The sequence below is a fragment of the Erpetoichthys calabaricus genome, chromosome 3, assembly GCF_900747795.2.
Source record: "Erpetoichthys calabaricus chromosome 3, fErpCal1.3, whole genome shotgun sequence".
NCBI lineage: Eukaryota > Metazoa > Chordata > Cladistia > Polypteriformes > Polypteridae > Erpetoichthys > Erpetoichthys calabaricus.
Window position 1 is genome coordinate 240,201,348 of NC_041396.2, and position 23,430 is coordinate 240,224,777.

Below are 23,430 nucleotides of genomic sequence, written 5' to 3' on the forward strand. Positions count from 1 at the left end.
TTTATCGAGGTCTCAATAAAATTATTCTGTTATCTCAAGGAAACAATTTTAAGAAATAACGATGTCCTCTCTCAGCTTCCATAAATTATGGTGAAGGATAAATATAAAATTTTTAAGACAGCAGTAAGACCAGAAATTATATATGAAGCTAAGATATGAGCAGTAAAGAAGAATTAGGATGTGATGGAATTATAAAGAACAGAATTAGAAATGAGGCAATCAGAAGTACAAAAAAAGTAGTAGAGATAGCTTAGAAAATTGAATAAAGTAGATTGAAGTGGTTTGGACATGCGATAAACAGAGTCAGTAAACATGTGGACAAATGTTAGAGAAGTAAATGAAAGACAAGGAGGAAAGATAGCAAGAGGAGGACAGATAAAGTGAAACAAGATTGGAAGGAAATTTGGCTGACAGTGGAGAAGGAATAGGATTGAGATGTAAAGAGAGGGTTGATCAAGCACATTGACCCCCAGACACATGGTAGGAGATGAAGAGAAAGGAGATATTAAAAGGGGTGTATAATTATGTGATCAGTTATTTTGTGTTCTATATTTGTAATTAATTTAGATCATTTTGCAGAGATCTGTTTTCACTTTGACATTAAAGAGACAGTTCCTGTTGATCAATTTCAAAAAAGCCAAACTAAATTTACTGTGATTAAATGTTGTACAACAGTAAACTGTCCACACTTTCATGGGGGCTGAATACTTTTTGTAGGCATTGTATATAAAACATTTTCCCTAGTGATTCAATGAAATGTATGCATTATTTTATATGTCTTATTTTATTAACTTTTAAGAATGATAACAGATTTACTGTGGGTATTAAATTGATGTCTTTTTATGTCTTTATATTCTCTTTTCACCCACTTTTCACTTTTTTCTTCTTTAATATGAATTCCCACTCTGTTTTGCTATCTAAAAAATGTATTTTATTTAACCTGTCTATTGGGTATTTACCCTGTGTACAGACTGTTTCTTCTGATAAGCTTACATATGTTTTACCAGTTTCCATTATAATAATTCTCAAAGTTCCAAGACTCCCAAATTTCTTCTTTAAACCATTCCAATTGGGAACTTGTTCTATGTATAAGTAGTCCTTTATATGAGGAAATATTTTTCATGTGTACCAAATTTAACCTTATTCAGCTTCCATTTGTGCTCACTCACAAAAACTTGAATGCTATTACTATTAATAGCTTTGCCTCTGAATCAGTTCCACTGTCAGTTTTATTTTCTTCCTGTACAACATGAACATTTTCTTTTTACAAGACCTGGATGCCTTTTTATCTTTTCCTATTTCCCACTTGTTTGTGCCTCTCTTTTGCTTAGCTTTACATGCATGCTCCACATGTCCTTTTTTTTTAAACAGCAACAGCGTATGAGTTCTTTTGCCCAGCACTCCACTGGATGGTGATCTATCTTTACTGTAACGCTCTTTGAAGACTCCTCTTCGTTTGGTCTAGCAGCTGCCCCTAATTGTTGCATTTCTTTAGCAGCCAGTTCCATAGACTGTGCTATTTCACTAGTTTTCTGCAATGAGAGGTTAGCCTCAGATACCGCTTCTGAATGCTCTCTGTTCTTAATCCACACACTAGCCTGTTGCATAAGACATCAACCAAATTAGCACCAAATTCACAAGTTTCTTGTGCACAGCTACATATTAAGCAATTGACTCAACTTCTTCCTGGTTCCATTTGTGAAACCTAAATATTTCAGCTATTAATAATGGTTTAGGTGACAAATGTGATTCCAGAATCCTTACAATATCATTAAATAACTTGTACTGAACTCCTCAGGAGACTAAGTGTTTTTTCCCCGAAAACACAAAGAAATTTCAGCCCTTTCAGTTCATCATGAATGGTGTTTGTTTGAATAAGCACCCCCTTGCTCAACTGTACTATTGAATGGCACAAAATGTCCTCTTATCAGTGCCATTTTGTATCTTCTGCTAAACTTCAGTCACTTTACCAAAAACAAAAAGTTGCAGTTTTTCTCTTTCCTCTCATGTGAAAAAGAAAAAAGACTTGTACATGTTGCATCTTAGCAATAAAGGTGCACCGTAAGTCCATTACATGCTTGTTGCCAGTTTTGTTATATCTGCAGGCAATGATATTGCACTCAAAAAAGGCAAAAGATGGAGAATATTCCAAAGTATAAACTTTAAAAGGTTGCTTTTACTGATGCTGTGGCTGTGTACACATTACACCATATTTGTACTACAAACAACTTCCTACTAGCTCCTCAACACCATACTTCCTTACTACTACAGAACCCCCAATAGTTCAACAGCCTTACAATATACTACAAAATATGTTTGTAATACTTTAAACACTGCTCTGGCGTGAGATTGCTCGAAGTTAAGCAAGCATTATGTTTTCTGGCAAAATATATAAAAATATCTGAAAAAGATAACAGCTTTTTATTACCTTTAGCGTTCTTCCACTTCACTAGTTGAAAATCTGTGATTGAATCATAATGTACTTTTACTTCTCACCGTTTTTTCCTCTTCGATTTGGGTAATGCACTGTTCTTTTTGTTTTCATGCTCCCAATTTATTTGCAATGTCATTATTTTTTTTGCTTGTTGCTCCATTTGTATTTGTTGCTATTGATTAATTTTTTTGTGGTTTCTGATTTGTTTTTGGGCTCTCAAATTGTTTTTTGCATATTCAACTTGTTTTTGTGTTTTCTGATTTGTTTTTACCTTTCCAATTTGTTTTTACGTTTTTGGATTTATTTTTGCAAATTCAATTTGTGGTTTCTGATTTGCTTTTGCATATTTAATGCGTTTTGTGCATTGCACTTAAGGGCCACCGTTGATTTCCTAAGTGAATCAACTCCACAACTGTGACTTAGAAGCAGGGGACTAAGAACCTTATACAGTAATTTGATGAATGCCTAAATTGATTGTTTTTTTTTATTTTCTTTTTGTTTCTTGTTACTTAAAGTAACCATCCCTGTCCTTAGACTTAAGAATATAGATTGTGGCAGAAAATATTCATAAAAGAAAGGTCATTGCTAAAAAAGAAGTTCACAATGGACATCTTTATTACAATAAGCTTGATGGAATTTTCTCAGTGCTCTCTAGCAGTTTACAGAGACTGACTCAAAGAAAAAAGGTAAAGGCAGTATTTAAAATAGAGTAAAACACATACTGAAAACATCTGATTGCACCAATTAGCACTAAACAAATGGTATAACCTAGGAACATACCAATGTTTTCAATATAATCTAATGATCCTAAAATAGTTAACATGTTAAAAGTCTTTGACACACACATTTAGCTCTGAAAAAAACTTCTTATTTATAAATCCTATGAAAAAAGACTATATGTATTTATAATTATCTCATCATTCCCTTGGTAACTGAATAGGACATGGTGGATAGAGAATATTTTGTTTTTATAGTAGAAATACACCCAGAACACTCAATTTCATACAGAAGAAAAGAAAAAAAAGCTTTAACAGAAATGTACTTTTTGTAATTTTCTGCGACAGACCTATCATGGCACAGCAAAGGAACTAAACTTCTTTAAGCACATACATGTGCTGCCTATGTAGCTAATCTTGATCATCAGAATTTTCAAAGATATCAATAAAGCTACTCAAGTAGAATCCCATCAGATGAACAGTTTTGTACTTAAGAAAATGGAAGGAAATTAAGAGGTGCAATCATGACAAAAAAATAAAACTAGGAAATCAATTTTATAAAAAAGCTTGTAGAAATCTGGATACAAATGAGTGAATCATATAGCTGAAATGAATGACCTGAAAAAAATTTAAAACAGAAAGTAGCTGAATGACATAATGAGACAACTTAGCTCTTAGTCAACTAAGTAGCTTGATTTGGCCAAATAATCTGCTGTTGTCTGCAATATTTATTTTCTTTTTAAGTTATTACCAGTAACATTACTATTTTTTAAATGACAATAGCATTATTAAACACATTTTCTGTCTAGTTATTATGATATAGTTACATTATAATTATGAACATTTACATTAAAAGTTAGGGCAGAATAGTGGCATATAGTAGTTGTTAGTTCCATTGGGTTCCAGTTCAGTGGGTAATTTGTGTGTTCTCTCTGTGTGTGAATGTGTTTTTTTTACCTGTAATTTGTTTTCTTCTTACATTCTAAAGATGTGTAGGTTTGTTTAAAGGGTGTCTTGCTGTGCCCTGTAGTGGAATAAACTCCAATATTGACTTTTCGTACACTTTGTATTGCCAGTATAAGTTTTGACTCCTCAAAAACTAAAGCAAAAAACTTCAGAAACGCTAGTTTAACCATGACAAAAGACTATTTTAGTATCTCACTCAGCTTCTAACTCTGTTGTTCTGCATTCACAATTTACAGTAATAAAAGTAGAAAGTTCAAGAGTTGATCACCTGAGGAAAACAGGTTACACAAATATAAGTGGCATGTTACGAAGGAGGCATCACAATTGGAAATCATTTGAATCCTCATCTAACCTTGGTGTGGGAGGTTGTTTGTTTCTTTCCTTGTAACAATAATTAAAGCTCTGAATCCTCAATCCCACTTTTTTTGATGTTAGATGCCTGTCTTGTATATGTTGTCATAAAAACTTGAATTCATACAGCCACACACTCTAAAATATTGTGCATTATATTACTCAAATAATTCTCACTAATATGAAAGTACTGCAATGAGTTTACCAAGCAAGACTTCTTAACAACAAATACATATGGCAGAGAAGAATTTGTCAGTATCTTTTGGTTCGCAACATTACCTCTGTCCTATCTTCACTGAATGACGTTTACCTGCAAGGCAGAAGCGGCAGCAATACCTTACACTAAAAGATTCCACAAATCCAAATAAAGAGTGAAGCCCCACATTGTATCCTTTAACCTGAATGACACTTCAACAAACCTATACATTGAACCTTGATCCTGCTGCTTTCTAAGACCTTGATATCTTGTATATCCAGCTCAAGTATTGCATCAAACCCGTATGTTTTCATGTCCTGAGAGTGAAAAAGAGCACATAGATGTATACTGTTAAGTGAGGAATTTACTCTGTTTGAAGAGAATTTGCAGTGTCAAAGTCATTGTATAATAGCTGCAAGTGTATTGCTTATTGGTCCCTTAAAAATAACACCTGACTCTTACAGTATGTTCCATCTCTAATGTCACAAAAGCAAACCATCATCTACATATCAGCAACATGTCTATTTTTACAGATAGACTAACATCTCCAGAATAGGAATGTACATAAATCGACCATTAACCACAACTTGTTCATACAGTATGTGCCAGTGCTTGTGTTAATTTTACTGTCAAATCTTGTACCAAGAACATACTCTACCGGATCTACAATCCCCCTTTTTCTCAGTGAAATATTTCAGTATTTTAGACTCTGTGTTCAATAGTATAAAATGATTTTCTGTTTCCTGAAATGTGACTTTTGCCAGTGCTATCAAAGTTCTCTAAAAAAAAAACACATTAATACTGATTCCTTAGCCTTGTCTTAAATATCATAGACAATTTCTTCCATGTAAATAACAAAAGACATTACAGCTATTTGACCTGCTTAAAGTTCACCTAAATAATAATAATTCATTACATTTATATAGCGCTTTCTTAGTACTCAAAGCGCTATCCACACCGGGAAGCGAACCCACAATCTTCCACAGTCACCTTACTGCAAAACAGAAGCACTACCATTGCGCCACCTGTGAGGACTTCACTGATGCACAACTGTCAAAGAAGTTCCTATTAAGTAGTAACTGATTTTGTGCATGCTGTGTGGATGTGTCTTTAGTGATGTGTGCTGAGCCTCTGTACTATGGGAAGGCATAGAGACATTAACATTTACAAATGCATTATAAGGTTCTAATGAAGATGTGTCTGGATGTGGCTTTTTGAAATACTTTCCAAATACATGTGAATAACCAAACTGATCACATGCAAATGTTTCCTGGGAAAAAGTCTATAAATCATCTTTAAATGTTTTACAAGGCAGTTAGTATTTGCCTAATGACAGTGAGAAAGAAAACAATTCATTTTCTACAATATATAGAAGATTTATTGCAATATCCTAGCCTTAAGCTCTGCTGCCCTGAGACTCTCTTTCACTTTTCGTTTGTCAATGTTGTAGACAGTGGTTTGAATAAATGTATAAAAATTGACTAATGTTTCAGAGTAGGAGGTGGCAAAGACAAAGTGTCCCACGAAAAGTTAATCAAATGCACCTCATGATGTGTTTGCTATACAAGGTATTTTATGTCTGTCCATTACAATGATGTAGGAGTAGAAGGAGCTTCTCATGGTCACCACAGCAAAAAGTTATGGTTGGCAACATTTAGTGATGCTGTTCAAATGTTCCTCAATGCCTGTTCCTGTCTGAACCAAAATGATATTCACATGATAATGATAAACAATAATGCAGTAATGCACTCTTTCGCAAAAACAAAACACAAAATAAACACAAAAAACTGGCATTTTTGAATTTCACTAAATTTTCCACAGCTTGATTTGCAGAAATCTTTACATGCCTTTTGTGTCCTTGAAATGTTGGAGGAAAGATGTGGATTAGGAGAATAATTGAAGACATACTCTATTACTATCCCTACCTGTGAATAAAATCATTCAAAAAATCTTTTTTAGACAGACATTACCAGAAGCTGGTAAGAAAGACTGAAGAAAAGAACAAGGATGTAGATAAATGATGGAAAATAAATGTCACTTTAAACAGTTTCTGAAATTTTCATTATCAAGCTTACAATGAAATGCCCTCCAGATCCATATGGGTTTCTACTTTAGTCATGCATTCACCATTATGTATAAGCTCTCATGTGTCATCTCCATACACAAGACCTTGGCTTTAGTGAATTACTTTGTCTTTAAAGGCTGTAAGCTGTCTCTCAAGAAATCTGGAAGAAGTTTCTCCACCAAACAGAAGCCCAAAACCCTTGCTCAATCTAGAAAATACATAACCAGTGTCACACAAGAGAGACAAAAAAGGCTTGTGGGAAAGATATCTTTTTTAAAATAAGATATTTTTGTAACAGAATACAATGCAATAAGTTGCTACAGTAGGAATTGCAAACTTTAAAAAGTAGCTGATTTAGCAGATTTTTCTTACCAAACCAGATATATCTAAAAAAATGATAAAAAATGCTAAGAATGTGTGATGTTTGTCTGGGTCATGAGCAACTTTCTGATGGTAGACAAAGGTAAGCTTTATCCTCTCACGTCAGTAGCCTCATGAGGAGTATGTTTCATCAGAGCAACGGCTTCTTTACACTTCAGATAGCTCTGCTGTACCCAGGAGTATCCAGGCTGACCTGCAGGTCCATCTGAGCCCACCCAAAAATACCTGTTAACAACTAGAGGACAAATGTGATTTGTGCCTCCATAAACACATAATCAGCATGGCAAAAAGTAGGAGGGTTCACTTTGGGAGATGTTTGTACTAAAAATACTGCCTTCCATTAATTTCCTGTCATGCAGTACAGTTATTGGACATGGCAACTTCCAGAAAAATTGCTGTTCATACTATAAAATAGCTGGCATCATGACTAACAATCCATCCATTGTAATATATACGTTAGAAACAATTTCAATTTGCAATCTCTTTTCCTTCAAATGACTGCATAGGAGAAGTTTTCTTATGCTCATCTACTGACCAGTGCTGAATAATTTTGAATTGCCAAACTATGTACTCAGTGCCCTTAACAGGATCATAATAGTGTTTCTGAAAAGAGGGATTGCATTGAAAATCGAAAGTAAATTCTTAGCACATCTACACTTGTGTTTAGAAACTTTACTGAATTCTACTCACATAGCCATTTGCAGCATATCTCTTAGGTAGGGGAACGAGTTGACAATCCCCTTGGCATACTACTCTCAGATACACCATGGGGTATGAAGTACATTACAATTAAACATTTTTTACTCTTGTCAGTGTATTCCAGGCGAGAATATTCCTGAGCAACACAAAATCTTATACCTATAAGTTTCTGTCATTTCAACATGCAGAATGTTGATCATTGGTCGTTGTTTTGCTATCAGAAATACTCTGATTATACAGTGCATCCGGAAAGTATTCACAGCGCATCACGTTTTCCACATTTTGTTATGTTTACAGCCTTATTCCAAAATGGATTAAATTCATTTTTTTCCTCAGAATTCTACACACAACACCCCATAATGACAACGTGAAAAAAGTTTACTTGAGGTTTTTGCAAATTTATTAAAAATAAAAAAAATGAGAAATCACATGTACATAAGTATTCACAGCCTTTGCTCAATACTTTGTCGATGCACCTTTGGCAGCAATTACAGCCTCAAGTCTTTTTGAATATGATGCCACAAGCTTGGCACACCTATCCTTGGCCAGTTTCGCTCATTCCTCTTTGCAGCACCTCTCAAGCTCCATCAGGTTGGATGGGAAGCATCGGTGCACAGCCATTTTAAGATCTCTCCAGAGATGTTCAATCGGATTCAAGTCTGGGCTCTGGCTGGGCCACTCAAGGACATTCACAGAGTTGTCCTGAAGCCACTCCTTTGATATCTTGGCTGTGTGCTTAGGGTCGTTGTCCTGCTGAAAGATGAACCGTCGCCCCAGTCTGAGGTCAAGAGCGCTCTGGAGCAGGTTTTCATCAAGGATGTCTCTGTACATTGCTGCAGTCATCTTTCCCTTTATCCTGACTAGTCTCCCAGTCCCTGCCGCTGAAAAACATCCCCACAGCATGATGCTGCCACCACCATGCTTCACTGTAGGGATGGTATTGGCCTGGTGATGAGTGGTGCCTGGTTTCCTCCAAACGCGACGCCTGGCATTCACACCAAAGAGTTCAATCTTTGTCTCATCAGACCAGAGAATTTTCTTTCTCATGGTCTGAGAGTCCTTCAGGTGCCTTTTGGCAAACTCCAGGCGGGCTGTCATGTGCCTTTTACTAAGGAGTGGCTTCCGTCTGGCCTCTCTACCATACAGGCCTGATTGGTGGATTGCTGCAGAGATGGTTGTCCTTCTGGAAGGTTCTCCTCTCTCCACAGAGGACCTCTGGAGCTCTGACAGAGTGACCATTGGGTTCTTGGTCACCTCCCTGACTAAGGCCCTTCTCCCCCGATCGCTCAGTTTAGATGGCCGGCCAGCTCTAGGAAGAGTCCTGGTGGTTTCAAACTTCTTCCACTTACGGATGATGGAGGCCACTGTGCTCATTGGGACCTTCAAAGCAGCAGAAATTTTTCTGTAACCTTCCCCAGACTTGTGCCTCAAGACAATCCTGTCTCGGAGGTCTACAGACGATTCCTTTGACTTCATGCTTGGTTTGTGCTCTGACATGAACTGTCAACTGTGGAACCTTATATAAACAGGTGTGTGCCTTTCCAAATCATGTCCAATCAACTGAATTTTTCCACAGATGGACTCCTATTAAGCTGCAGAAACATCTTAAGGATGATCACGGGAAACAGGATGCACCTGAGCTCAATTTTGAGCTTCATGGCAAAGGCTGTGAATACTTATGTGCATGTACTTTCTCTATTTTTTTATTTTTAATAAATTTGCAAAAACCTCAAGTAAACTTTTTTCACGTTGTCATTATGGAGTGTTGTGTGTAGAATTCTGAGGAAAAAAATGAATTTAATCCATTTTGAAATAAGGCTGTAACATAACAAAATGTGGAAAAAGTGAGGCGCTGTGAATACTTTCTGGAAGCACTGTATACAGAAAGTAAAAGCCATAACAAGATTTCTGAAGGTGAACCTGTAGAAGGATCATTGCTGAGCTCTGCAGGTCATCCCCCTGGCCCTGAGCTTGTGTTCTGCTGAAACTCAATCCTATTTTTCCAATAGAATCAGTACCTCAGTATCTGTAGTTTCCATATCAGTGGGGTTTTTTTTAGGAATGTTACCCATGTGGATAATGAGAATTGACTACTTATTTCTTTGATTAAAAAAAAACAAAACATAAAAAGTTTCCTATTTTAAGCTTTGAACCCATCTCATCAGTGTGACAGATAGTATGCAAATCATAAGTAATGTAATTAACACAAAATTCATATTATTAAATGTGATTCTATTAATTACATCCAAATTAAAGTCCAAATATTTCATTTATTAGTTACATAAAAAATTCTTAATTTTTTTTAAAGCAGAATAAAAATTAACATCCATTGGTTGCATTTTTATATATATTTTGGTAAATTCATATATTATACTGGACTTGTGTTGTAAATATGAAGAAAGCCTGTGTGCTGGTCACATCATTTTTTTGCCACATGAAGTACTAAACTGTGCAGAATATTCCTCAAAAGTGCATTGTATAGCTTAAGTATTACTGTCCTTAAATGCACACATTGTCTGTAAAGCCTAACATCGCATTTGCTTTGCCAGTAGTTTCTTTATATTGTCTGAACAGTGAAAATGAAGAGTCCAGTGCCAGTTCTAGGTCCTGTTCATAAGGTGTATTTTCAACTTTCCAATCTCCCATTGCATGTGTTTGTTCAAGTCTAACATTTATATTTCCTACGTGTAATACTTTACATTTACTTATATTAAATTTCATTAGCCAAAAATTGTTTGATATTGCAATTTTTATGAACTCCTTAACTCTGAGAACTGAATTGAATGTTGAAGACTAATTTAGTATGCTTGATATTCAAACTGAGTCATGGCCATTTATAATTTACCTCAGCCTCTACCAAAATAAGGTAAAGTGCAGTGCTTCATAATATGGTGGATTCTAAATCAGCAACAACATAATTTGAGTCATAGAGTATTATTTGTCAATAACTGGCATCTCTGACTGTGGTGCATTTTGCAAAAAGTTTGCTGTCAAAAGCTATTTCTCTGTTGTACTGAAAGAAGCGCAAAAAAAAAGGTAATTTACCTTACTTTTGCATTTGCAGTGGCCAAGTATGGGACTTGCATTGCAGGTCAGGAGGACAAGGCACCAGCTACATCCCAGGGGTCAGTACTAATCCAATGGAAGAGTGTGAAGGGGGCTAACAGAATAGAACTATGCTGGAAGGGGGAAATGCACAAGGCTTGTTATGGTTTCTCGGAGGAAAAGACCACCCACCAGAACCCCACAAAGGCAGAGTCCTTTGGAAAAAGTGGGGGAGCCCCAGGCTAGCAGGTGGTGAAACTGTTTTGGTGGAGGTTTGAGCAGCCAACCCACTCTCACAATTTCAGCCTATGGGGCAAAATCGGGTGCTGGACCAAGGCCGGATATAAATAATGCCCAACAGGTAGTGGAAAACCTTGCCTGCTTCTTCCTGTTAAACTCATTGCCCGAATATCACATCCAGCAAGCCTGGAGAAAGCCTTTTAAAAATATACTCAACCTCAAAGAGGTCATGGAAGATCATTGGGCAGCTTCACACTCTGGGGGAACTGAACAGTCTCGGTGTGGAACCCAACCAGAACATGTACCTAACTCCTGAACCCTGTTGTCACCGCTTGGAGCGAATGCCAAAGCCACCAAATGTACAGCCGCATCTTCTGCTCGACAGCAAAGGGGACTGCAGTGGAACAGGAAGGGGAAGGGTGCTGCGCTCTGGTTAATCCCCTATCGTTCCCTTGTATAGGAGCGGTAATTTTGAATGGGTATAAAGTATCAGTATATGTATAACATATCCATTGTTGCTTGCCACTTCATGTTGCTGTGACAATGGCCATAATTTAAGACCTGCATTCATGGAGATACCCATCAGTACAGGTACACCTCCTGTTTCATTAGTTATGAGGGATCTCTAAAAAATTAATGGTAGTGGTCCTTTGAGATCCTCCATTTCCAGTGATACTGGGGCAAGGTCAGTCTGATAATAAAAGTGGTTTAGCACTGACCACTCCTAAATAAAAATTGGGCCTAGTAATGGACGGAGAAAATACGTCCCAAGCTACCTCCACACCGTGTACAGAGCCGGCTGAGAGAGGATACAGAGCACCTCAGAGTGATGTGGTGATTCCCAGGACGTTGCATGATGAGACTTCATCATCAGGCGATGGGGCAGTCCAGAATGAAACCACACCTATTGAGGTCACTACAGATCCTCTCTCACAGATGCACTTTCAATTTAAGCAGACTCCAGCTTCATTTAATAGGGAACAATGGACCGACGATTCCCTTAAATTTGCAAAAAATGAAGGTATTCTGGTTAATGGTTAATTTGTCTTAAATAACGACCTTCTTTATCAGGTAGTGGAACACGAGGAGGAGCTACGATCACTGTTGTTAGTTCCACAGTCATACCAGCAGCAGGTCAGTGATCTAGCACACACCCACCTCCTGGGTACCCACCTAGGCACAGAGAAAACCCTTGAGTGTATTAAGCTCTGATTCTATTGGCTGGGAATCAATGAGGAGATTCGAAAACTGCCATATTCCCTGGAGAGACCATGTTCCTCTAGTTCCCATTCCCCTTGTTGACTTCTTATTTGACTGCATCGGGGTCGACTTAGTAAAACTCACAGAGCTATCAGCTAGAGGACACAAGTAGGGAATCCATTCCTGGACATCTTTCATTCCCGCATTCCCGGGAATGAAACTGCTGTAATTCCCAGGAAAACGGGAATGGCCAAGCTTGCATATATAGCGTGTAAAAGTGTAAAAATCGATCAAGTAATAACAGAGTTATAGTTGAAAATAATTAAGTGGCACGGTTTTTTGGCCCACGGTGTAGTGTGTTGCTGATTAATTCAGTCAACAACAGACCAGCAGCAGTCAATCTCCTGGCTGACTGAGCACAGTGGACTGGGAGGAGTCTGCACTCTGCAGTGCACGAATGCCGGGACGGGGCAGAGTTCATTAACATCTGTGCTATTGACAGCTTTGAACAGCAACTTGAAATTGCAATGCGTCAGTCTGTTGCATCCGCATTATCTCTGCTAAGAAACTTGCCATCACAGAATGATGACAAGAAACTGGATGCATCAGTAAAAGCTGAAACGGCGGTGTTTCAGAGCAACGGCAATCACAGGCATTGCTTAGAACAAGTGTATTGGTATCTGATGACTCTGCCGCCTACTTTCTGAGCGGCTGGCGTATTAGTCTGCACAAAGGTGCGCTCCCGCCCGTAAGACCGCATGCTCGACACATTGTGCTTTCTACGGTTTTATTACCGCAACTAACTAGATACATGTACTTATATGACAGCATGAACTGCTTGTAGTTAAGGTTAGTCTTTTATTGGTGTCAACATATTGCAGTAGTTTTATTAAAAATAAGTGTCGCTCATTCTAAAACCATTCACATGTGAGATGCCCGTGCACTGTGTCATTCCCTGGAGCCCGGGATTCCTGGGAATGACATGTGGGATTCCCGAATTCACGGGAATGGATAAACCTGTCCGGGAATGGATTCCCTAGACACAAGTACATGCCAATCCTAGTAGATTATGCTACTCCAGCGTTTCTCAACCTTTAAGTTTTTGTGACCCGAGTTTTCATAACAGTTTTAATCGTGCCCCCCTAACATTTTTTTGAAAGGAGCCCACTAATAACAATTTGGTCTTTTTTAATTAATGATATATCATAGATGCATATTTTATTATACCTACTTAACTTTTATCGACATTTATCTAACTCTATATTTATTTTTCTAGTATCAGAATGTAGTTTAAGTTAATTTGTTTTTGTTTCAATAGATGTATTTGTCATATTTTCGATTCTTGTTTTCTTTTTTTCACATCTTTGTGCCCCCCTTTTTGTTACTTTGTGCCCCCCTAGGGGGACTCACCCCACAGTTTGAGAACCACTGTGCTACTCGATATCCCAAAGCTGTACCTTTGTGCTCAGCTACATCCAAAGCCATCACACAGGAATTAGTTGGAGTCTTTACGCCCTTTACTTTAGAGACATTCAGGGAAATGGCCAAGTTACTTAAGATAAAGCATTTAAAGACCTCGGTGTATCGTCCTCAAACTGATGTGGAGCAGTTTAATCAGACCCTCAAACACATGCTACACAAGGTGGCCAGTGAGGATGGAAGGAACTGGGATCAGCTCCCCTCCTTGTCCTTTTTGCATATCGTGAAGTCCCACAAGCCTCCACATGGTTTTCATCGTTTGAATTATTGTATGTTCGGCAACCCTGAGGCATATTGGATATTTTAAAGGAAGGTTTGGAGGAGGAGACCCTCGCCTCCACAAATATACTAGAGTACTGTATATTGCACAGTTATGTGATAAATGCGCAAAATTCCGACCTATTCTAAAAACCCACATGGAGAAGGTGCAAGCAGCGCAGGTCCGCTACTATGACCGTGGCACATCTCTGCAGGAGTTCCGCCTGGGAGATGATATGTCATGGTTCTCGTTCCTACCTCCCATTCCAAATTATTGGCCCATTGGCAAGGCCCTTACAAAGTTACGGAGAGAAAGGTGCTCGTTGATTATTTGATGAAACAATCCTATCGTCGTCATGCTGACATTTCAGTACATGAGCAGTGGTACGAGAATGCAGTCAGACTTCAGTACATAAGCAATGGTACAAGAATGCGGTCAGACTTCTTTTTTTTGGGCACATACACAATCAGATCTAAACACTAGTGTGGAGAATCGCTTGCGTACTGAAGAGTCTATAGCTGCAGGTGGAAGCTGCTGCCGCATTTTTAGTGGCATTACACATATGCTTTGTCAGCATGCCCGTGTCAATCAAATACAGAAACTCTTCAGTCTACTTGTGACTTTACGCTGTAGGAAGATAAGTAAATAAATCAATGTAAACAGGTAAATAACATTCGATGTGGCTTTTATATAAGTAACATATACATGTTTTTTTTATATAAAGACCATCACAAAACATAATCACAAACAGAACTTTGCACGATACTTTGGAGAGCTCGGCATGCCTTGTTCATCCTCATCTGAGTTCACCTCTGCTATAGCACATCTTTATTGAAAAACAGCAGTGAAAGATCGGGGGGAGCGTGAATGCGACTGAAAGAATAAAACTGAATTAAAAAACAAAAAGCTAACCTTTACAAATACCATAAATTTACACCGGCTGTTACAGACTCAAATCAAATGTATGTTTTTATTGTATAATATTAACAATAAGAGCAGCTCAATACTCAAAGTGCTTATTCCAGGAAGCAGCCAGGATTGAACCCATGACTTCTTTTTTATAAGTCAGCAGTTCTTACCGCTGTACCACCAAAATGGTTATGTTATGGTTGTATCCTAACCTGATTCTTTTTTCTTTGGTTATATTCTTGAATATAAGGCACACTTGTTTTGTTATACGCGTACCTTTTGTGAAAGTGTTTATTTGATATTTGGACTTCAGCCTTCACACATTATACACTTCATGTCAAAATTTTGTCATTAGTACTAAAACATGAAAAAAGTTTGTGTTTTAGGTATGTGTTCAACATTTTTTGCATTTCTCACATTTCCTGTCATCCTTAATTTACATGGATCGTTGTAGACATGGAACACATATGAAATGTATGTGTTCCAAATAACGATATATTATTTACCCTATACAACTCCAGGCATGTCACTCTCAGATAAACAAGACTTGAGCTGGAAAAGCTTTTTGCCCTTTCTGCAGCGGTAGGGGGATGGGATAGCAGGCTGCTTGCTACTTGAGCGGATCTACACATTTACAAAACAAAAGACGCCGATGGAGAGGTGCAAAGGAATTTAAGGTGGGCGGGATTACAAGTTTTTTTGTAGGCTTCAGGGATTCTAGTGATAACAGTAAAATCAAAAGTTACTGTCAGGAATGGTCATATATTAAATTTGACTGTTTGGGTTGCAAGCACATTAATGGTCTGTGGACATCTGTTTCCTAGCATTCTGTGGAAGGATTCTTATTTTTCCTAGTTTGCATTAAAGACATAGACTATTGAGTAAATAGTATCGATATAGTGAGTAAAGACAGCAAATAATAAAACACAGTAAAAGCAGTTCAGAGTATTTTTATTAACCATAACATTTTTATTAACATTAAAACAAGGTAAATCCTTGGAAAAATATGTATGAATGATGAAATGATGAACTACTGTACAAGAACGTAAATGGAATTATAAGCAAAATACAAGAGAAGGAATGATTTATGGGTTAATGTTCATTTGATATTACTATTTTAGTAAAACAGGGTAAAAAGAATTATGGTGTTGCCAAACTATTGAAACTGAGCAGATCAGAGTAACCAGGTGTATCCATGGACTTAACAGCATACCCTACTATAATATGATAAAGGAAATTACCTTTAGCATAAAATAAAGAAAGCTACAAAGGAACCTAGTCCTGATCTCAGAATTTTCAAAGATATACAAAAGTTAATCTAGCATAATTCCTTCAGATATACAGCTATGTACTTTTCAGCATATAAATTGTGAGTGTAAATTAGGAGGGACTGCAGTGTTGAAAGAAAAAACAAAGTGGAAAACTGTGAAAATCATGTGGAGACCAAACAAATGTAGCAAAAACAGATGACCTCAAAGTATTAAAGAAATAAATTAATGACATTATAAGACAATTTAGTTAGAATTAATCCAAGAAGTTTGATTTCTCTGAACATCTTTGCAGTTGTCTAAAATGTTTCCTTTGTTTTTAAGTTCTTACCAGTGGCATATTGCTTTAGATTACAATAATATAAATTTGTCCTCCAGATATTTTCTGTGATTCTGTAGCTAAACTATAGTTATGAATATTTACAGTCAAATCTGGGGCCTATTTGGTGATCTTGTGGTTAGTGCTGCCTGGTTCAAATGCTTCTTCATTTTCAATGCAGGCATATCATGTTCTTCAGTGTTTACACTGATTTTCTTCATTTTATCTGTTTCCTTTCCGTATCCTAAAGACGTGCTTCCCATCATTTAGAGGGTTCGTTAGTCTGCTATGTAGTAGACTAATGTCCCATATTGGGTTGTTGCACACTTTATGCTGCCGGGATAAACTCTGGCTGCTTAAATACACGCTTGACTAAGAAATGCTAACAGAAATAAAGAGCACTGAGGTTTTCTTAAATTACATGATATACAAACTAGCACATATGAATGTAAGCTAGTTTAATAACAAGATGAGACATATTAAACCATCTAGCATCTTTAAACTTCTAGTTTAGTTGTTCCTGTCTCACATTCAGTTAATTCTAAAAAGATGATATTATCTAAAGATTAAACATTTTACTATTTCATTCAGCTTCTACCTCTGTTGTTCTGCTTTCATATTTTGTTGACTCTTTAAAGATAAACGCTCCTATTACATATTAATGTTTAACCAGCTTTATTCTAGAAGAATTGGGTTTAAAAATTTTGCCATACAATATAATTTGAAAAGATTTTCTGAACCAGTTAAACATAAATGCATAAATGAAAGGATTAAATGCAGAATTCAAATAACCAAACCAGTAAAGCAGTTCTGTTACAAAAGCTGAGGTTTGGCATTGCACAAATGTATTTATAAAACTGTACAGGAAAAAGGGCAACCAACATATAAAGAAGCACCCGATTGTTATCCCTAGCGTTCTTGCAGCCTTCTTTTCTTGTTTCATTGATACTGCCATTTTCTTTTCTTTAGCCGTCTGCCCTCTCTGTTCAGTCTGTTTGATTATTTTTGCTTGTCTACTTGCTACTATGAAAATATTAGTATAAATGCCTAGCATAATGAACCCTGGGAAATAAAAACATAACAGTGATGAAACAAGTCCTGATAATGGACTTGATATATAAAGACATCCCCCAAGACACTGAGACTTATGGTTTTGTAACCCATCTAGTCCCTGTATATTTAAACACATAAAGCATCCATAAATTCCTGCAAATATCCAGCTAATGGCAATCATTATACCTGCAGCACATGAAGTTATTTTGGTCTGGTAGTGCAAAGGATAACACACAGCACAATAACGATCAATTGAAATGAAGAGAAGGTGAATCAGTGAGGCAGTAGAAAGTGTGATGTCAAGGCTAACGTGAATTTTACAAAATAAATCTCCAAAATACCAACAGCTTTCTAAAGAACGAATCATGCTTGGGGCCATTATGAACCCTCCTAACAGCAAATCTGTCGATGCCAAAGAAAGAAGAAGAAAATTAGTTGGAGTGTGAAGCTGTTTAAAATGACATATAGAGACAATGACCATTAGATTTCCAAGAACTGTGATCACAATTGCAGTGCCAAAAAAAAGATATAGTGGCACACGAATATAAAAAGGATAAGATGTTTTAGGGCAAGATCCGTTTATAGATTTAAAGCAAAATTCTTTATTGTTTTGGTTTTGACTATAATTCATGTCTTAAAAATTTACTTTGTTCATTTTTATTATGTAAAAAATATAAGGATCCAGTTTAGAAAAAAGTACAAATTACAATATTTTTGTGATTACCTTGCAAACACAAAATGGAGCCTTTCTGTTTGAAATCAAAGTCTAAATAAACTAATGTGGATAATTCATTTCTTTCTATTTTATCTGTTTAAGTTTACAAATATTTAAAGACAAATGTACATACAGTACATAAACATGAAAGAAAGTAAAACTGAGATGAGGCCAGGCAGTCTCACCCAGTATTGTTCTTGTAGTTAGTTACCCATTCACTAGTATTAATGCTGCCTCTAAAAGTATAAAGGAGAGGGAATAAATCTCAGTGTCTAACAAGTTTCAGAAAAAAATATGCAGGTACAATCCAAAGAGTTGATTTCTGAAATAAAAAATACAAATAATGTGTTAGGTATATAATTATTAAATTTGTACAATGACTTTTTTACATTAAGCATAGCACATGTCCAAAGAATTTGTATCTTCATTATGACATTAATTAAAACTGCATAATTACATTTATGCTGCTCAGATTATGTATCCCCAAAGAAAGAAGAGTGTTTCAGATTTTAACAATTATACATTCAATGTACTGTATCATATTGCATGTCTTGGAAAAGCAGTGTTAAATAATAATATAAAATATATAATGTTCATATAAAAGTGTTCTTGGTATAAAGCTTGTTCATATGTTATGGTGTAAACATCAACATGCATCACAATTATGTTTAGACAAATGATAAAAAGATTAAATAAATTATATTTGAATGTAAGAAGCAGACATCTGTATGCTCACCCCTCTGCTTTCTGTTGATGAAGAAGTAATAGTGACTGAATAAAATGGTATAAAACTTACACAGATGCTGTTCTAAATTGTAATATTAAAAAGTATATATTCCTTTCAAAACTTTCTTCCCTGTTAACTCAGACTATTTAATGTAGATGAGGATTTAACGTTGTCCTTCTATTGAAGTGTGATCTAGTCCATCATCGCTTTCAACTTTATTGCCTGGTTTAGCAGTGTGATTGATCAAATTTTAAAAAAGCTCCAGCAGGTTAACAAATATCCAGCCAAAATTATTGGAGATGATATGCATAATTTGGCAAGTTTATGCCAGAGGGTGATATTAAAGAAACTGGAAATCATCTCAGCTGATGACCGCAGCACTTAACCTTCAGTAAATCAGGCAGGATAGTAGCGTCAAGGATCCACATAAACCACTCCTTAATAAAAAAAAGATGCATCAGCTGAAACATTTTAGTAGTGTATTTCAGAATACTTACAAAACATATAATCTGTTGTATTTGTGTGTTTTGTCAGTTATAGAGGCAGCTGGAAAAGAAATTCAATATTTTTTCATGTAAACATGACTAATAAAAACCTTAACATTTATGTGGTGACTTTATAACTGAAAGCATTAAAGGCATGCAAAATACAAAAAGAGATTAAGTTCAAAATGAAAAAATAACTCAGGTGAATATAAGTTATACACAAGACCTCAAACTAAATATCATGATTGGTTAGTTTTATTAGCATAACAAGTGTCATTGTTATTTAATAATAATTTATGGCTTTGTTTCTGTAACATAATGTTACAAGATTCTACCTGATGTATGACATTTTAGTAAGCAGTGACTGCATTTTACTGGCTATTTTTGTATTATTTAAAGTTGCATGAGGATTAAAAAGTCGCCAAGGAGTACTTACACTTTGTAAGTTTTATGCTTCTCTTTTAAATGAGTATTATTATGATTTTTTTTAATTCTAAAAAGACAGAACAGTTCATCCACACTGAATAGTTATACACTCAGTGGTCTTGGAGCATACCCTTAATAATGCTTTAGAATGAGAGAGGTTGACACAACAAAAGACAAAGACAGATTTTATCACCACTGTGTACACATCTGTTTTTAAAACTGGTGCATTAAAAATCAAAATTCTACATAAAAATGCATATTATTTCATTATATGCAATGGAAAGTATTTACCATCATAAACTAAAGGCACTGAATTTGATCCCACCTTTGTCAAAACTCCAAAGATATTCTGCTATGCACATTCCCTAAAACCTTTTTATATCAGCACAATGTATAATGTTACATCATACTCTTGCATCTACTAAAGCCTCTTTCTTTTCTCTCTGAAGTAATGTCTCAAGGGTCAAGTGTCTGCTTCATGCAAAATGCCACTTTACTTTTGCCAATCATATATGGTGCTATTAATCTTATATTATCTATAGTAGTAATCACTAATAGTTATACAGAAATAAAACCAAACAAAAAGAGTTTAATTTACCTTAGTCACTATTACAAAAATAGTCATTTTAGCTTAGATGAGTAAGTTTATGACTCCAGCAATCCTGAATTGGAGAATGTTGGCTTTAAGGGAAGACTTGTTGGCAGTGATGTGTGGTTACTATTGCAGTGGACCTTGCATCTCATCATACTTTTGATGGTTCAGTCCATACCTCTGAGTCACTGAATGATTCTGATCAAGTCATTTAACCTACTTGTTCTCCCAACTGTAAAAAATGAAATTAATAAACAACAGCTTTGTAATTATAAGGGTTCATAGGATGTTGTTTCATTACAGGAAGGAGGTATATTAGATAAAGATTATGTTTTTGATAGTAGTTAGTTATATTAATATGTATATTGATACATTTTCCAGGGATAACATTTATATTATTCTTAAATATTTCATACTGCATTTGTGACTCAAATGTATAGAGGTTAAAACATTAGCACAATTATGACAAAAACAGGCCATTCAGTTCCACTAAGTTCTTCAATCCTACTCACCAAATTCCTTCAAAATAACAAGTTTTAATAATAATAATAATAATAATAAGTCATTACATTTATATACCGCTTTTCTCAGTACTCAGTTTTGAAAGTCCCCAAAGTATTGCTATGGACCACACTACTTTGTAAATTATTATGTACTGTATGTCTATGGTTCTCCAGGCAAAGAAAAAATGTATAGGTAGTTTGTACAAAATTTACTCTAGCAAACAATTTTCTGTCTGTGTCCCTGTGCTTTTGTTGAGGAACAAATTTTAATATAACAATGAGACGTACCACCTGTATGGCAAGAAAATTCATAGACACTTCCAGGACACCTGAGACATACGACACATGTGGCAGGGAATATAGGCCATCACAAACTATAAGACCACACCTCCTATCTGCAGTGATAATGCCTCCATTCCAGATTTTCTAAATAACTTCTATTAATGGTTTAATGCTCTGATGTGATATACTTGTGAGAAGGTCCTTCCAGCCACGGGAGGAACAGGTACTGTGTGTGTCTTCTGCATTTCACCATTATTATTATTATTATTATTATTATTTTTATCTTTCGCTGCACCAAAATACCTGTATGTCTGATCACAATTCAAGGAGTGGATATAGAGGTAGTCCACTACTACAGTTATTTTTGGGTCCACCTTAATGACAGGTTGGGCTAATCTTGAAGCACAGAGAAACTATATAAGAAAGGGAAGAGCAGGCTTTTTTTTCTTATGAGACTGCATTCTTTTAATGTGGGTAGTGACATCCTTCGCATCTTCTACAACTCTGTGATGGTCAATGCAATTTTCTATGCTGTTACAACATGACTTCAAGAGAGACCCACCGAATCAACAAGCTAACTAAAAGTGTGAGCTCAGTTATTGGATGCACTGTGGACCACTGGAAATAGTGGTAAAGGAGGGAATTAAAACAAAACTGAGTGCCTTTACAAACAATGCTGCACATCCTCTCTTTGACATACTAACACTGAGGACTTTCAGCCAACGAATTATTCAGCAGAAGTGTGTCAAGAAATGCTACTGGGCCTCCTGTATACCAACCGCAATACATCTTCATAATGCCTCACTGTTTTTTTTCTTTTGAATTTTCTTGGCTAGTCTCGAGCCACATGAAAGCTGAATTTTCCACACTACAAGGGCCAATGTCAATTGTCAATTTCAATTTATTTATATAGCACATTTAAAACAACACAGTAATGCTATGGCCAAAGTGCTTTACAATAATAGAATAAAAGAAAAACAAAACAATTAACATAAAACATAAATAGAAATAAAATATATGAACATAAAATAAAATGCATAATACATAGAAGTAATGTCATATACATAAAAAATAGAAGTAATGTTATATAATCACAAAGAGGAAACCATCAGTATTACTGAAGGTCACGGAATGCAAGTGAATAGAAATGAGTCTTTAGTCTTGTTTTAAACAGTTCAATTGTAGATGACTCCTTTATGTGATGAGGTAAAGAGTTCCACAGGCGAGGCGCAGCAGCTGCAAAAGCCCTGTCCCCCTTGGTTTTACACTTGGTACAAGGGACAACCAGAGACAGCTGACCAGAAGATCTAAGCACTCTGGATGGCTGATGTAAAACACACAGTTCAGATAAATAGGCAGGAGCAAGCCCATGTAAAGATGTAAAAACTAGCAGCAAGATTTTAAAATCAATTCGAAAACTGACAGGCAGCCAGTGTAAAGAAGCTAAAATAGCAGAAACAGAGTCATACTTTCTTGCCCCAACCAGAAAGCGAGCAGCAGCATTTTGGACCAACTGTAACCTGCGTATCAAGCATTTGTTAATCCCAGAATACAGCGAGTTGCAGTAATCGAGGCGAGAAAAAATAAATGCATGAGTAGCTATCTCAAGATCCCTAGAAGATAAAAAAGGCTTTATCTTACCTAATAGACGAAGTTGGAAAAAGCAACTCTTGACTACAGAATTTACTTGTTTCTCAAAAGAGAGGTTACTATCAAAGGTAACACCAAGATTGCGGACTTGAGGTTGGAAAAGACAGAGAAAGAGCCGAGAAGTCCAAGACCAATTTGGGCTTTAGCTGATGGAACCACTATAAGCACCTCCGTTTTATTTTGATTTAGGTCAAGAAAATTATTAGCCATCCAGGATCTTAGTTCAGACAGACAGTTGAGGAGTTGATTTGTTGTAGAATTGCAGACAGGAATATAAACCTGAGTATCATCAGCATAGCAGTGAAAAGAAATGTTAAATTTCCCAAAAATCGGTCCAATAGGGTGAAGGTATATATAGAATAAAATAGGACCCAAAATGGATCTCTGAGGAACACCATATTTAAGAGGAGCAGTAGATGAAAAAGAGGAATTAAAAGTCACTGAAAAGTGTCTACCAGTTAAATTTGACC

At 36.1% G+C, this 23,430-nt stretch overlaps 1 protein-coding gene across 2 annotated transcripts; it reads right to left on the minus strand.

The window, feature by feature from the left end:
* Positions 1-3,173: 3,173 nt before the first annotated feature.
* On the minus strand, positions 3,174-19,564 carry LOC127526933 (trace amine-associated receptor 1-like). 2 transcript variants are annotated; one of them, XR_007934326.1, is made up of 3 exons: positions 19,409-19,564; positions 17,126-18,617; positions 3,174-4,323 (listed from the first exon to the last, which is right to left on the minus strand). XR_007934326.1 is itself a non-coding variant. In XM_051924173.1 (2 exons), exon 2 carries the CDS (start codon positions 18,209-18,211, stop codon positions 17,186-17,188), a length of 1,026 nt encoding a protein of 341 aa, XP_051780133.1. In that variant the 5' UTR covers positions 18,212-18,617; positions 19,409-19,564; the 3' UTR covers positions 17,076-17,185. The 2 variants fall into 2 exon arrangements, 1 of the variants encoding a protein (XP_051780133.1); XM_051924173.1 differs by lacking the exon at positions 3,174-4,323 and having other exon boundaries at positions 17,076-18,617.
* Positions 19,565-23,430: the final 3,866 nt, after the last annotated feature.